At 39.1% G+C, this 15,009-nt stretch overlaps 2 protein-coding genes across 2 annotated transcripts in view; both read right to left on the reverse strand.

The window, feature by feature from the left end:
- Positions 1 to 8,037, reverse strand: part of grm2a (glutamate receptor, metabotropic 2a) — a 31,279-nt gene extending 23,242 nt beyond the window's left edge. Inside the window, exon 1 of the mRNA XM_026997544.3 lies at positions 7,237 to 8,037. The gene's annotated coding sequence lies outside the window, so the exon portion shown is untranslated. The remainder of the gene's footprint in view (positions 1 to 7,236) is intronic.
- Positions 8,038 to 9,475: 1,438 nt separating this feature from the next.
- The window catches only part of tex264a (testis expressed 264, ER-phagy receptor a), a 51,372-nt gene continuing 45,838 nt past the window's right edge, over positions 9,476 to 15,009 (reverse strand). Inside the window, exon 4 of the mRNA XM_026997633.3 lies at positions 9,476 to 11,074. Coding sequence (XP_026853434.3) covers positions 10,800 to 11,074 — 275 coding nt within the window. The 3' untranslated portion in view covers positions 9,476 to 10,799. The remainder of the gene's footprint in view (positions 11,075 to 15,009) is intronic.

The following is a 15,009-nucleotide window of genomic DNA, read 5'->3' on the forward strand; positions in this document are numbered from 1 at the left end:
AAGGAGAGAGAAGATAGAGAGATGGAGGATGAAATCATTTGAGTCACACACAGAGAGAGAGATAGAGAGAGAGAGAGAGAGAGAGAGAGAGAGAGAGAAAGAGAGAGGGAGGGAGAGAGAGAGAGAGAGAGAGAGAGAGAGAGAGAGAGAGAGAGAGAGAGAGAGAGAGAGAGAGAGAGATATGCACATTTTATCATTTTAAACACACACATACATACATTTACAGGACCAACAAACACAGAACAGACACACCAATTTCATACTGAAATGTGAGGAATATGGCCTACAGCTGTAGTCAGTGATTTAATTATAGAATGTAAACTCTCATATCCACCTGGTGGGGCCTGAACAGAATGCCTGTAATGTAGTTATTTCTTCACTTACATCGATTATATTTCACATGCTCCTGATAGGAAAGAAATTAAATATAAAATACAGTTTTTTTATGCACAGTGACATCTGCACCATGAATTATGTAATATCTGCTGTTTCTCAAGAACACTGCAAGAAGAATGTTGTGGATGTGGTAGAGAGAATATTTATTGTAGTGTATGTACAGCCCAATCTGTTGATATCCCATGAAAATGCAATTGAACAATAAAATTAAATTATTTATCTTCTAAACCACTTAAGGGTTATGGGGGCCAGAGCCTATCCCAGCATCACAGGGTTCAAGATAGGAACAAACCCTGGACAGGGCACCAATGCATCATTGGGTACACACATAGCTGCCAGGCCAATGTAGAGGTACAAAACAGCCTAACATACATAGCTTTGAGATGTGGTGGAAAGCAGAGCACCCAGAGGAGCCCACTCAGGTACAGGGAGAACTTGCAACATCCACACAAGCAGTAGACAATCCAGTGCAGGTCATGGCATCTATGAGGCAGCACTGCTAACCACTGTACTTATTTTAATAAAAGGACGGAACAGAGAGTTTCCCGGTCTCAACTGGAATAACTTCCTTGGCTAGACATTATACATTTTACTGTTTTCAATTAGCCTTTAAATACTTTAAAGTGCTTGTCTTCTCTTTTACATTTTTAATGATTACATTTCACTGAAATTGCAGGTTCATGTATCCTTTTTAACCCTTGTCTGGGCCTTCAAGACTGGAACTTCACCTTGATTGGTGAACAATGATTGGTGCAAATCAATATCCAAAACAAACACAACTTAGCTTCACTCAGTATCATGATTTTACATTGATTTTTGGTCGCTGTCAGAACTGGAGTCTTTGTGTGTTGACTTCTGAGCTCTTAGAGCACCATGAACATTGATGCTTGATACATTGATGATATCAAAATCCTGCAGTGTATGCCCAACAAAAGATTCCACATGCATATTCCAGCACACTACATTTAGCATACGCCAGTCTAAATTAGTGAATGAGCAGCAAATTGTGTGTGTGTGCATGTGTGTGTGTGTGTGTGTGTGTGTGTGTGTGTGTAAGAGAGAGCGAGATATGTATGATGCTCATCTCTGTGAGACCCATCCTTGCTCACACTCATTAGGGTCTTCTCCCTACCCTTTGTTTCCATGGAAACTTGTCAGGCAGGAGGAGAGTGGGAGAGAGAGAACTAAAGAGAGAGAGTCTGAGAAAAAGAAAGAAAGAGAGAGAGAGCCTGAGACAAAGAGAAAGTAAGAGAGGCAGAGATGAGAGAGAGCAAAAGATGAGAGAGCCAATCTGGCCAGAGAACACAGGAGTAAAGTCCACTGGGGATTCTCGGGTGGCTTGTGAAAATTGACTATATCTTTTTACAGTGTACATCTTGTGAACTGCCTCTCTGAAGGGTTAACACATGCTTCCTCTCAGAATGTTAAATGGTATATGAGCTCACTCAGTCCACAAAGCACGCTTATTAGACAATACTTGATTCAGTAATCCTGAGGTATTTTACAGAATATAATGTTTTTTGTTTGTTTGTTTGTTTGTTTTTTGTTTTGTTTTTTTAGCTAGGTTACACTTCATTGAATTAAGTAATCGCTGTGTCAAAAAGATATTTTGTGAAACAAATTCTGGAACACTTTAGCTTGCTATTATGCAATATCATGTACACTAAATAATAATCAGAAAGGCAATTATGGAGAAAATAATTATGAAGGTGGAAAATGCCCTGGGGTGGTTTCAATAAACATTTTACATTTTTAAAGCATAAGTCCACTTATGGGCTTTAAAAGCATTATGCACAGACCTCCATATTCAAGTGCACCCCCAGTCAGTTAATAGACTTATAAGTCGTCATTTCTCTTGTGGCTTAAAGAGAACACAACATATGGACGGCTTTTTCAGAGACATACTGAAGTTTATGAAGTATTTTTAAATTCTTCTTTGCCACAATTTAGTAAATTGTAATATGATGAATGAGATCTTTGCACAACTGGGAAGTCTTGGAGTTGGTCCCAACTTTTGGGAAGGTGTCTCCAATATCTATATGATCTTGTTTGACCCATGATAGTACATTGTAACAACCATCTAATTTGGTTTGGATTATGTTTATCTTCATTTATCTTCTAATTATGTAACCACTGTAATTAAACACCAAATTACCATGAATTTTGGATGCTCAAGAACTTCTCTCTCCCTCTTTTTCTTTTGCGTTTCCCATGTTTTCTGCTTCAGCAGATGGCTTTTTTTAATTGAACAGCATTGCATTTGCCAGTTTCCCAGACTGCTCCAATCAGGTAATGAGTAGAGACGGTAGGAGGGAGAGACTCTGGAAGAGAGAAGCCAGAGGATGAAAGGATGAGAAGAATGAACAGGAAGCAGACAGGTGTAGCAGGTGTGATCAACCCAAGGTGATAATCTGCTTAAGTAGTTTCGCACTTGGTCTGGTAAGGAGTGCAACATTTACAGCATTATAACCTCTCTGGAGGTCATCTCTATGCAGCCAGACAATGAGTGGGAAATAGAGAGAGTGAGAGAGCGTTAGAGAGAGATGGGAAGGCTAGCTAAGATGTAAAGAGTTTCAAGCTTCTCCCTAAACAGCATTTCAGTTGATAAAGTAGAAACTTCTAGCAGCAAGACTTTTGAAATGCTTGTAGGATTTTTGATCAAGCAGTGTGCAGGCAATGTGCTGGCCCCTAAGGACACAGTCTGGTGCCTTATTTCAACTCACCAACTGCTTTAAATGCAATCTTCTCTCCAATACACTTGTGCTAGTAATGCAAATAAATAGGTTGTGTTAGTAATGCAAATAAATTCATACCCCATACAATGACAGCTTGTGTCTGTTTCATAAGTATTTTGCTTGCCATGTCAACTCTAGCTTAGCAATATTAAAGAATAAGAATAATGATTGTTGTATTGCAGTACATTTGCTTGTACTCTATCATGGTGATGAATGTCTTTTTGAACTTTCAGCAAGTTCACTTCAGCAACTGCCACATCTCCAACTAACATGTAAAATGTCTTTAAGCATTGTAGAAGTTTTTTTTTAATGTTTTCTTTGTAACTGGAATCATAAGTTGGATAAGATGAAACATTTAAGGTTTTTTAACATATAATTCATCAAATCTTTTCCAAAATACCGAAAGCTTTAAATTTGGGTCAGGGCTTTTTAAAACTGTAAAATCACAAACTTTAAAGCTTAATAAAAGGTTTTAGAAGATTTATCTTGCTGACCTTTTCAGATAGAGTTATTATTATAAGAGAATTAAGTTCATGTAAATTTAAATAATATCCACCCAGTGGAGAGAAGACCAAAGCAGCAATTAAAAGGCTGCCATTCAGCTTGCTCACTCGCTCTCTCAGGCTCTCTCTGGCTCTAAGCCTTTTTTTGTTTTTTTTCAAATTTGTATGTTACTTTCACCACAAACCATAAAACTGATATTACCAGAGTGTATTAAATAAATTGTTGATTTTGTCTCCTTAATTGTTTTTCTTATATATTTTTGTTAAACCAGCAGAACTTTTCAGCTACATGTAACTGAGTAATATGATTTCAGTGTTACAAAGTTCAGATGTGATAAGTTCTAAATCTTAAAACAGAGCAGCCCTACCCTTATGATTAAGACTGTGATCACTCAGAGAGAGGGATGGATATTGTGGCAGAGGAGAACTCACTGAGGCAATGGGTTTCTTCCTGCTGTTCTGGTGCAGCTCTCCCCACCCACACCCACTCTATACATTATTCATACTCCAACCCACTCTATACATTATTCATACTCCAACCCACTCTATACATTATTCATACCCACACCCACTCTATACATTATTCATACTCTAATCACCAGCGACCCATGGTCTGCTCAGTGCAGGGCTTCCCTTTGCCTTTAAACACATTACAGCAGGCCTTCACATTATAGATTTAGCTAAAACATACATGCATGTTCAAGCTTAATTGGATTCATTCCTTTATTCCTAATGTAGCATGTAGATGATGCAAACATTAACTCACACACAGGTGCATGCACACTCTACCTTGTATTGTACACAGACACAGACACACACACACACACACACACACACACACACACAATTTTTCCCATGCTGAGGCAAGTGTCTCCTTTGGGTCCTCTTCAGTCCCAGGGCTCTCCCATTAGTTCTCCATTAGAAGTGTGGCTGGAAAACATGCCATCTACTGTGGAATGTGTCAGAAGCCTACTGCACAACAAGAACACTGTCCTCTGCTACGACTTCATAAAAAACTGACATGGGACACATGAAGACATTTGTCTATTTTACCAAAAAGATTTCATCATTCAGTTCAGATGATTTTCATGTTACGGGATGGCTTTAAATACATTTTCCGCCTCTAAATAGTCATTTATAGATCTGCATAGATGCAGATTACTTGGTGTATTAGGCTCCATTACAATTTGTCATAGACCTGATGATTTATGATGTGTACTTTGCACAGAAAAAAAGTGTGTGGTGTGGGGTCCTATTTCGACAAAGAGATAATTAAAATACGAGAATGAAGTAAAATCCTCTTTGTCATGGGCTATTAAAAAGTGATTTGAAGTTAACTGAGCAAAGACATGATTAGTTACATGTTTGTGCGACCATTATATTCTAGGTGGAGATCTGCAGATGGTTCTTCAGGTGGAGGACCGGGTTTCTGTTTTGCTCCTAATCAGTTAAACACTGAAAGCAATTTAGGTATTTGATTTATTTACAGTAGAAACTTGCATAATTTAAAAAAAGTCTAGAAATCGTTAAGTCTGCAGCTATATGAAAGTTCATCTGCAACTCTCACGCTTGAAACTTGTACACATGATTTTAGTTTTATATTTACCAGTGAATTTCCAAATGCCACTTCATTTGTCAATAAGAATGTGTGACATCATTCAAGCAGTTAATCTCTGTCCTGCCACAAAAGTGTCTTAGACCGGTATCTTATCTCGGCTAACTGAGCCTCTGCAGCTTAAGATGTGCAGACTCCGTTAAGAGGCTGTTGTCAGGGCAGAGAAGCTGTTTTCTTCATCATCAGTCGCCAAGTGGAATTAGTCACTCACGTTATGTCGCCATCCAAGAGACCTAAACTCTCATCCCTGATTAATAACGCCCATGTTATTGCTGGGAACACTTGTGCTACTTGCAGATAAGGTGACATTCTCACACGCCGACTGTGAAAAAAGTACTGCCGCCACGCTCGCGGACACGCTGACACCGAGCTCAAGGCAGTTCACGAGACTGGAAGAAGACACATCCCCACCCACACGCCCATTTGAATGCGCGGCACTGTTCAACCTTACTGTGGCGTTAAGCGGCTGAGACACAGGTGAGGTGTCTAAAGGTGAGTTGTAAGCGGGCCGACGTGCCTCCTAATCAAGGCTTCACGAGAAGATCAGGGCATGTGTCGTGGCCTCAGTGAAGTCTTTAATTATTCAAACTAATCAATAACCTCAGTCGTCTGCTGCAGCTGGTTTACCGGTATTTCCGATATTTAGTGCTTGAAGTTACACTACAGACATCATGCAGTCTATCTGGCCGAGCACTTAAACATGCCATTGTGCCGCATATTTTATATAGACTATGAGTTCCGTAATAATACGATTTAAGTATTTCTTTTGCAGAGAACTACCAAACAAGCTAGTACGGCAAGTGGGACGAATTTTTACAAGGTCTTCATTCACACCAAGATATATGCTTATATATGATGAAATATATGTCAACTACTTTACTCCACTCCATAGGTTAAATTAGCATAATTTAAGAACCAGGCAAGCGTTCTATTTGCTGCTTTTTCAAACAAAATTACTGTTATTTGGGTCTTGAAATGTCAGAAAAATACAAAACAAGTATATCTGATCACGACTACTTTGTATTAAAATGACAATGAAACCGTTTTGACAGTTCTTATTGCACTGTCGGTGCGCAATGAGGTCTGATAATATAACACATGAACCAGCGAAGTTGTGAGCACTCCTATCTGTCACGGCTTGAAACACTTTTCATCATGTTTTTTGTTTAACTAGTCTTACTGGCGTAGTAGCCTGATAAAATAGAACTGCTAATCACTGTGCGGTACTGTCCACAGTAATGTTTAACTCCTGCAAACGTTTTATTTTGTGACACTGCGCCCCAGAAATCACAGCGCTAAAAATATTCCGTCTTTAATAAAACAGCTTCCTGAAAGTTTTCTTTTATACTGCACTGAAATAAACAAATAAAAGGCAACAACGACGACAATACTACTACTACTATTACTACTACTACTACTACTACTAATACTACTACTATTATTATTATTATTATTATTATTATTATTATTATTATTATTATTATTATAAATAATAATATTCTTAATAGTTAAAAAATAATATTCCTCAGATATTAAGTCATTCAAATGTTTGTGCCTTTTTACAAGATTTTCTCTTCTCTGTAGTGGAGTTACAGAGGTATCGGCTGAGAATTTGTATTACATGGTTTACATCATATGCCAAATTAGTAACATGAATAAGAATGTTTCCTCCATAATCTTCGGTCACTACGCTTTTTGATACACCCCAAAATCGGAAACGTAGTTTTTGTCCTCAGGGTGTGAGAATATCAACGTCGTTGTTTATCTTGCCTGATCACGTCGTCAGAGTACTGACTATACCGCAGAAAACCGGGCATCAGTCAAAACTGACCTCATCTTAGCTGATTATCTCATGTAGTTTGTATCATATGCGGAGCTTATCTTCCACCGAGAGTAAATGGAGTAGGCTTCCATGTGTTATCTGAAAGCAGCATTAATTTCTATTTAAATCAATACTCAATATCACAAAACGTTGTTTTTACCTTACCTCACTAGTCACATCGACAAAAATTCCAGGTGGAGAACTTTCAAGTAAATGTGTCTAATCCTTTCCTGCGACTCCTCAGTGACAGTTTCCTTTATTTTGTCGCGGCATATCGAAAATGTTACAACATTCCAATGGCCAAATTGTGAAGTTTTGTGCAGAACGTGCGCCTCGGTAAGACGGCGCGCGTGGAGCTGTCCGTGGTTCTGAAAACAGTAGCGCGCATCAGCAGATTCCGTGAGATTGTCTCATCTCAGTTCGCGCTCAACAGAAGTCCCTATGTACTTTACGAACTCCTTTATGAGATTGCTTTAGAGTAAAGATTCGCACTAGTCACTACTCACAGACGAGTGAGCTACCATTAACTGCGAAACCGGGTCTACGTCAGGATTTCTCTTCCCAGGAAGAAAAAAATGTTCCAAGAAGGTTTTCCTTAATCTGAATATCTCGCAGGAATGTTTTTGATAATGTCAAAGCGTGTGTATGGTCTGTTGCTCTAATGATTTTAGAGGAGTTGAGGATATCTAGCTGCTCGCGAGAACTCGGTCTCTAGAGTCCTCATACGAATACTGAGTTCCAAAAATGGACATATTCGGACAAGCAGTATTAAGTAACCTATCCTGCTGGACGGGTGACCTGTTGTTTAACTGACGTTTAGTTCAGTTAAATCTCTACTTGAATCTAACAAGTACTTCTGTGGTACGCTCTAAACGGGTATGAATTTTCCTGTGTCCGGCATACTCCGACAGCAGCATACACGTTCTTCCCTCTCTGTTCTGATTGTCGGTCAGTCAGTGCGCACACAAAAATCTGTCGAAGACCTTCAGACTACGTTGATTTTGTTAACTGACTAGGCACTTTTCTATTACATTGGCTCATGGAGATCTGCTCGTCAGAAGTTCGCAGAAAGATCGATCTGGTTCCGCTTTGGAACAACGGGCAAGTTTTGACTAGACACCGGCGGGGCTGCGAAGGAAGGCGCAAGGTCCCAATAGGCCGGAGAGAACATGGAATATGTTTTGACCTTTACCTTCCTCGCGCTAATCGTAGTGCCTGTGGATTGGTGCTGTGAGCCTAAGAGGTCTGGTAAAAGCAGATAATAATGATAGGAAAAATATTACTGCGTAACAGTGGACTTTTACAAAACCAGCAGTGGATTGTATTGCTTACTTCTCCGCAGTGGTCAGGCAGAACCCAAATAGTCTAATCTATATTAAAACGTTCTGAATAGTTGTGCGGTTGGTCCTGTGGTCATAGAGGCGGTACTAATATATGGGCTACAAGCCATAGTAAAAACACTAAGAAAACTACTAAACTATTAAAAGCGCCTTTCAATTTTTTAACGTGGGTTACTATAATTGGCATACTGTTGGAATAAAGGTTTCAAAAATGCACCATCAAACATCTGTTCAAACACAAAATAGTGTTAAATTTGCAACACTTAATATAGGTACCAACTATTATTCTCTCATGTTTCGCAAATAGAAAAATCTGTGATTTTGGGGGTAGAAAAACTCTCATAACTGAACTTTATGAGCTTATTCTGAACTTAAAATATTATATAGTTGCTCCTTGAAAAGTTAAAACATCTTATTAAAGTGTCAAGGTGTCAAGTATGTTCACCTCCCCTCACTTGGTAACCATTGTTACTCCAAAGCTTCTCAATCAACACTGACATTAACAAAGTAGGCCAACTTGTGAGCAAAGGACCCATGCTGACACATAAGCACTTGGTCATTGCAGTCATGTACATTTCTGCGCTTATGAGAAGCATATAAGATGACAGTCATAAGAAACAAGTTCCATGGATGCTGGGTCTTCTGAAACGGTCTAAATATTGATTGTAAAAGTAAGTGCTTATGTCGTCCACTAGGAGGATCAGAGTGAAATGCTGCTTTTCAGGGTGAGCTCTGCAGGAGGGGGGATTGAGCTGTGTTATCTCATACTGACACATTAAGCTGTTCAGTGAATGTCCCTTCTGTATTCAGCTACTGAGCAGTTTACAGAAATCAATAACAGTTTCTGTCGAAAGTAGTAGAGAACAGTGAAACACGTTAGACCCCCCCCCCGCCATCTGCCTCTGGTAAGATCAGATGGATCAATTTTTGCACTGAATGATTCTGATTTGAAGTTTGAAAAAAAAAACTTTTTAAAAACTCATAAAAAACTGGTGTAAAGACCCAGCATGATCACACCCTTCCCCCATTCTCCCTCCACCCTCCAACATACGCAAACACACATGTATTTACACAAGCTTTATAGATTCAAATAAAAGACAGACACATAGTCAAGACTGTTTCAAGCAACAGGAAAACAACTATGCGCAGTATCAAAATACTGAGATAATTATCATGTTAAATAGATATCCAAGATCATATAAGAACCTACACTTGTAAAAGATACATCATGAAGCCTAGACTGTCATTATACCTATACACAGTCCCTTCTGTTGGTGGCATATACAACACACATGATCACAGCAACACAGGGACATGGTACACAGAGAAAAGGATTACACTGTTATTTTTGTCATTTACTTCATGTTGTCTTTGATAATGTTTGTCAACAACAAACAAATCTGTCACATGCAAGAAGGATGTGGGTGGGTGTGTAAGGAGCCATGAAGTCTTTATCAACAACAATAGCACACACACACACACACACACACACACACACTCAGCCATTACCTCCTTTTAACTGCATCAATAAATCAATTAGCTAAACTGACCTATTAAATCTGACAATAAAAAATGGTCAATTCATCATCAGAATCAAATTCTTATTTTTTTCTACATTAGATTAATTTTATACATATAGATTGACAGATGGACAGTCTTTGTAATACAATGGAATAAGACAATTTCAAAAGTAGAGAGACCAAGGCTGGTTCTGACTGTATGGGAATATAATATTACTTTTTGTTTTCCCGTTGCATTAAAGGTACAATAAAGGTTTTTGTTAGAAACAAGATTAATATGACTCAGTCATAGTAGGCACATATTTGAAGAAGATTCAGATATTAGTAGACTAAGTCTGTGGTCTGGGGACATGCCTTTCTTGTCTAAGGTGCTCAGGCTAGACTACTTAATTACATGACCAACTGGTGAAATGCCACACTCACATATTTGGTACTTTAAAGTTAAATCAGACATGTAGTCAAAACCACAACCTGTACATGCAGACCCAGACCACGACTAAATCCTTGAGACAAATACAGAGGTCTAGCCTAAATTTATGATGTGAAACTACGACATAGATTACTACATGTGGCTGGAAATGTGTAATTACATGTTTGAAGAATATGGCCCATTTATATTTGTTTAGGGGACTATATAAAGTATATGGCCTTTGAGTTTGAGTAACAGTTCGATTTTATCAATGAAACTGAAAAATCAAATGCATTTTAGCTTTAATGGCCCTCCTGGAACCAAATACTTTTCACTAACTACTTCCAACACACACACACACACACACACACACACACACACACACACACACACACACACACACACACACACACACACACACACACACACACAATTTATCCATTAGTTCTCCCCTCCTCATCATGCTCTTTCTTCATTGTCCTCCACATCATCTTTCTTTCCATCTTTTTTCTCCTTCGCCTCTTCCTCCATGTCCATGTCTAGTTCTTCAAAGGAGGATCCACTGTCTACAGACTCACTCGAGCCCTTGGTCCCCTGGTTCCCCTCTTCGCTTTGTGCATCTCCCTCATCCTGCTCAGGATTCTGGTGTAGTGAGATTGGAGCCCCTGCCATGTCTGGGATCTCAGCACATGCCTCCTGCATCAATGGACTGTTCTGAATCTCACGGCTTTCACCTGAAACAAGGGCAAAAATATCTGTTAGACAGCACACTAAAATTAAGACCAGTAACCAACAATAAAATGTTAAAGTACAAGTTACAGTATATGGCTAAATTATCTAAGACTTTATAGAGGGTAAAACCTAATTCTTATTTCAGCAGGTTGCAGAGACAAGGACATGAAGCAGCGTTATTGAAACTAATCAATGTCCCATTTTAGAATATAAGATCTAACCAACTGTACAGATACAAATGTATGCTAATGTAAAGGGGCTTCGGTGTAGAAGGCAGTCTAGATTTTACTCTTCAGGGATTGTAAATTGCACATGTAGTAGTTTCAGAAAGATACAGCCACCTAAGAATGATGGTGTAACTGGAGACAACTTCACTGTTATTGAGACACACACAAAGTGAGAGCTCTAATTGCCTAAGAATATAATACTTCAGACAGGACACCCCTCAGAGACTGTACTGATGCCAAACACTGCCACAAAAAAGATCCCAAAGAAGATTCAGAGAATGTCAGTAAGAAAGGATAGATGTTAAACAACTGATTCCTCTTGAGAATTCAGCATTAATTAAGGAGAACAAAAGGCACACAAAATGTTTTCCTGAGTCAGTCAGGAGTCTGTTTGAACACATAAAAGTGCTCTTAAAAAGAAAACAAAAGATAAGAAAATAATGTCATTTAGTAACTGGCCTTATAAAATTTGTTTGCCACCAAGACCTTTTAATTCTGGTTAAGCATAGTGAAGAATTAATCTGTATAGCTTTTATTTTTTTTCTTAGTTATTTTCTGTGCCATATATTTAGCACACCTTTTCATACCATCACAGGATATCCTACTGATACAAGCAGTCAAAGATTCATATAATTCTTCACACTTCACTGAGATACTCATTCCACTAACCTTTAATCTGAAACATTTAACCATATATCTGACCCAACTGACACTGGGGAAGACTATATACTCTCAAACCAGTCAATTAAATCTATTTGTTTCAGCAAAACCAGCGCTATATACTGTAATGGCAGTATTTGTACATTTTATATGCTCCATAGAGCCAGTATGTGCTTACATAAACTTCAGAAATGGTACATAATGTCAAATTTCTATTAGCTATTATGTTCTCCTTTGGCACAGATACATGTGCTCTCCATGTGTTACAAAAAAAAAAAAAAAAGAGAGAGAGAAAGAGCGTGTGAGGAAGTGGGAGAGTGAGTGAGTGAGTTAGTGAGTAAGAGTGTGTTTGAGTGTGTGTGTGTGTGTGTGAGAGAGAGAGAGAGAGAGAGAGAGAGAGAGACAGAGAGAGAGCTGAACAGGGACAGAAAGACAGAGAGATGATCCCAACTCAGCATGCATATCATCTCTGATAGAAAGCAGTGGGTTCGGCCTCTTGCTTCTCTCTGTCGGTACCACTTCAAGGGGAGAGGACTGATCCCTCACGCTCACTCATCCTGCCTCTCTCTACAAATCAGTTATGGCATCTCAATTAAGCTAAATATCTCCTTTTCGCATGGAAAGGGGGGTGAAGACATACGCTGCTATTCAAGCCTGCCTTCACATGTAAATATCAACCTAATGTTATAGAAGATCTTGTGCTAATACAGCTCTGAAGTATATTAGGAATCTTTTAACTACAGGAGATTAAATTAGTCTGGGCTTCTCACCCCTTGTTCATTGCCTGAACTTGTTCTGCACCCATTGCATGACGCATTCTTGGACCTCTTGAGGACCCTTATGCTGTGGAGAGTTTTGTTCACAGCTTAGCCAACACCCCCAAAATATCATTGTCACATCTGCAAAAGGTCACTGGAGACTGGGCTGTGATGTTGAAAAAGGGTCCCCAAGTCATCGGTTCTCTTTGGTTTGCCTAACCACTTCCCCATCACCTTAATAAGTTGTCCTCATTAACAGTTTCAGCACTAGACAGCTCTGGACGTGCCTGAGATACAATAGAAGGTAAACAGCATAAAATCAATTAAACAAGATTAAAAATGTAAATTAAGTGAGCTTTCATATCAGAATAAGCAGTCAGGTACCTCTGCAGAGAACACTTAGGGAACACTGGAATGTTGTTCTTGACAAATCTGATTGAGCTCAGACCAACTGCAACAGGAATAAGCAGAACACTCTCTCTGTCCAAGCCACACCACATGCTTTCATTCACATTAAGGTGAGAGCTCAGAAAGGGCTGCACTATGTCTGATTCTCCAACTAGTGTTGCTGACATTGAGCAGAGGTTCACTGCCATGCTGAAATGTAATCTAAGTTCCTGCTCTTTTTTCTTGCAATTGACAGCAGGTTGTCATCAAGAAACTGTCTGTACCACGTAGCAAGTACCACTTTTATGAAACAGTGCTAAAGAGAAACTACAGGAAGACACAGGCTATATTTAGCAGTGCATACACTCATTGGTCACATTATCAGTAACACCTACAGATCTGCAGAAATGGGTCAAGAGCTTCAGCTCATGTTCATATCAAACACCAGAATGTGGAAAAATGTGACTGACTATGGCAAGCTTACTGATGTCAGACAGGTGGTTTAAGCATTTCATCTTATCTCCTTGGACACAACAATCTCTAGATTTTACCCAGAATGGTGAAAAAACTAATAAACAAAAATCCAAATGTAGTAAGTGGCAGTTCTCTTGGTAGAACCCATCGTTGATGAAAAAGGTCAGAAAGGAATTGCCAGACTCCTCTGAAATGACAGGAAGGCTACGGTAACTCAGATAGCCACTCTTTACAACCATGGTGAGCAGAAAGGCTTCCCAGAAGGTACAGCACATCGAACCTTGAGGCAGGGAGGCTACAACAGCGCAAGAACAAATGGACTTCTACTCCTGTCAGTCAGAAGCAAAAATGTGAGGATACAGTGGGCGTACAGTGTGTGCACAAGTATTAGGCAAAAGGTATTTTTGAGGATTCACTTTATTATTAAACAACTACAATGCTCTTGGTCAATCCAAAATGTTAATAAACCTCAAGCCTGAATATTTAAGAAAGTAAAAGTGAGGTTTTGGCATTCTTAGGAGAAAACCTATGTGTGCATAATTATTGGGCAACTATTAGTTTGCAGAATTATTGTGCAACTAAATGAAAAATGGAAATTTGTAATGAGTATTGTTGTTAACCTTGTGCATTCCTTCCGTGGCCTCACTGGTAAACCAGTATCAAGTCTTAAACTATAAAATCCCACTAACCAGTATCCAAATGAACATTTTTAGGATGTGGTTGAATGGGTGATTCACAGTATGAATAAAATCTACAGCAATTACATGATGCAGTCCTGCCAACATGGAAACATTCCTTTGAAATTTTGGTCTAACACCTTATGAAGTCCTGAGAACTGAGGCTGTAGTGAGAGCAAATGAAGTCCTACCCAGTATTAGTATGGTGTTCCTAATAAAGAAGCTGGTAAGTACATTGAAAGCACATGGCCTTAAAATGGATAGCACATCTAAGCTTTAGCTGATGTTTTCCAGACTTTTATTACAATTGAGTTCCTCAGGACAAGCCTGCAAGCGGGCACTGCTCATAAGCATGATATATGAATGGAAGCCCTGAGAAGCTGATAAAGTAAAGCACACCCAGTGGTATAAAGCCTCTTAAATAACATTTACCTGAATTAGTTTCTAAATTGGGTCCAGTGGGACTGTTAACCGAGCATACAGAGTTTGGTTCAGTAAAATCTTACAGATGAAAGAGGGGATTCTGGAGGACAGAACTGGGTAATTAGAGATGGAGGGCACAGGAAAGAGGAGGAAAGGGGAAAAAGTAGTGAGAGGGCGAGAGGACTAATGAGCTAAAACAGAAGCAGATCTGAGGGTTTCTGAGAGCTGCAAATGCACAGTCCATCACCTTGACATGCTGACAGACTGATAGTCTGATAGTCCACGTGTAGATATCCTTTTCATATTTTCTTCCCTACTTGGTGCCGTATCA

This window comes from Electrophorus electricus, chromosome 7, assembly GCF_041902795.1.
Source record: "Electrophorus electricus isolate QZ-2024a chromosome 7, ASM4190279v1, whole genome shotgun sequence".
NCBI lineage: Eukaryota > Metazoa > Chordata > Actinopteri > Gymnotiformes > Gymnotidae > Electrophorus > Electrophorus electricus.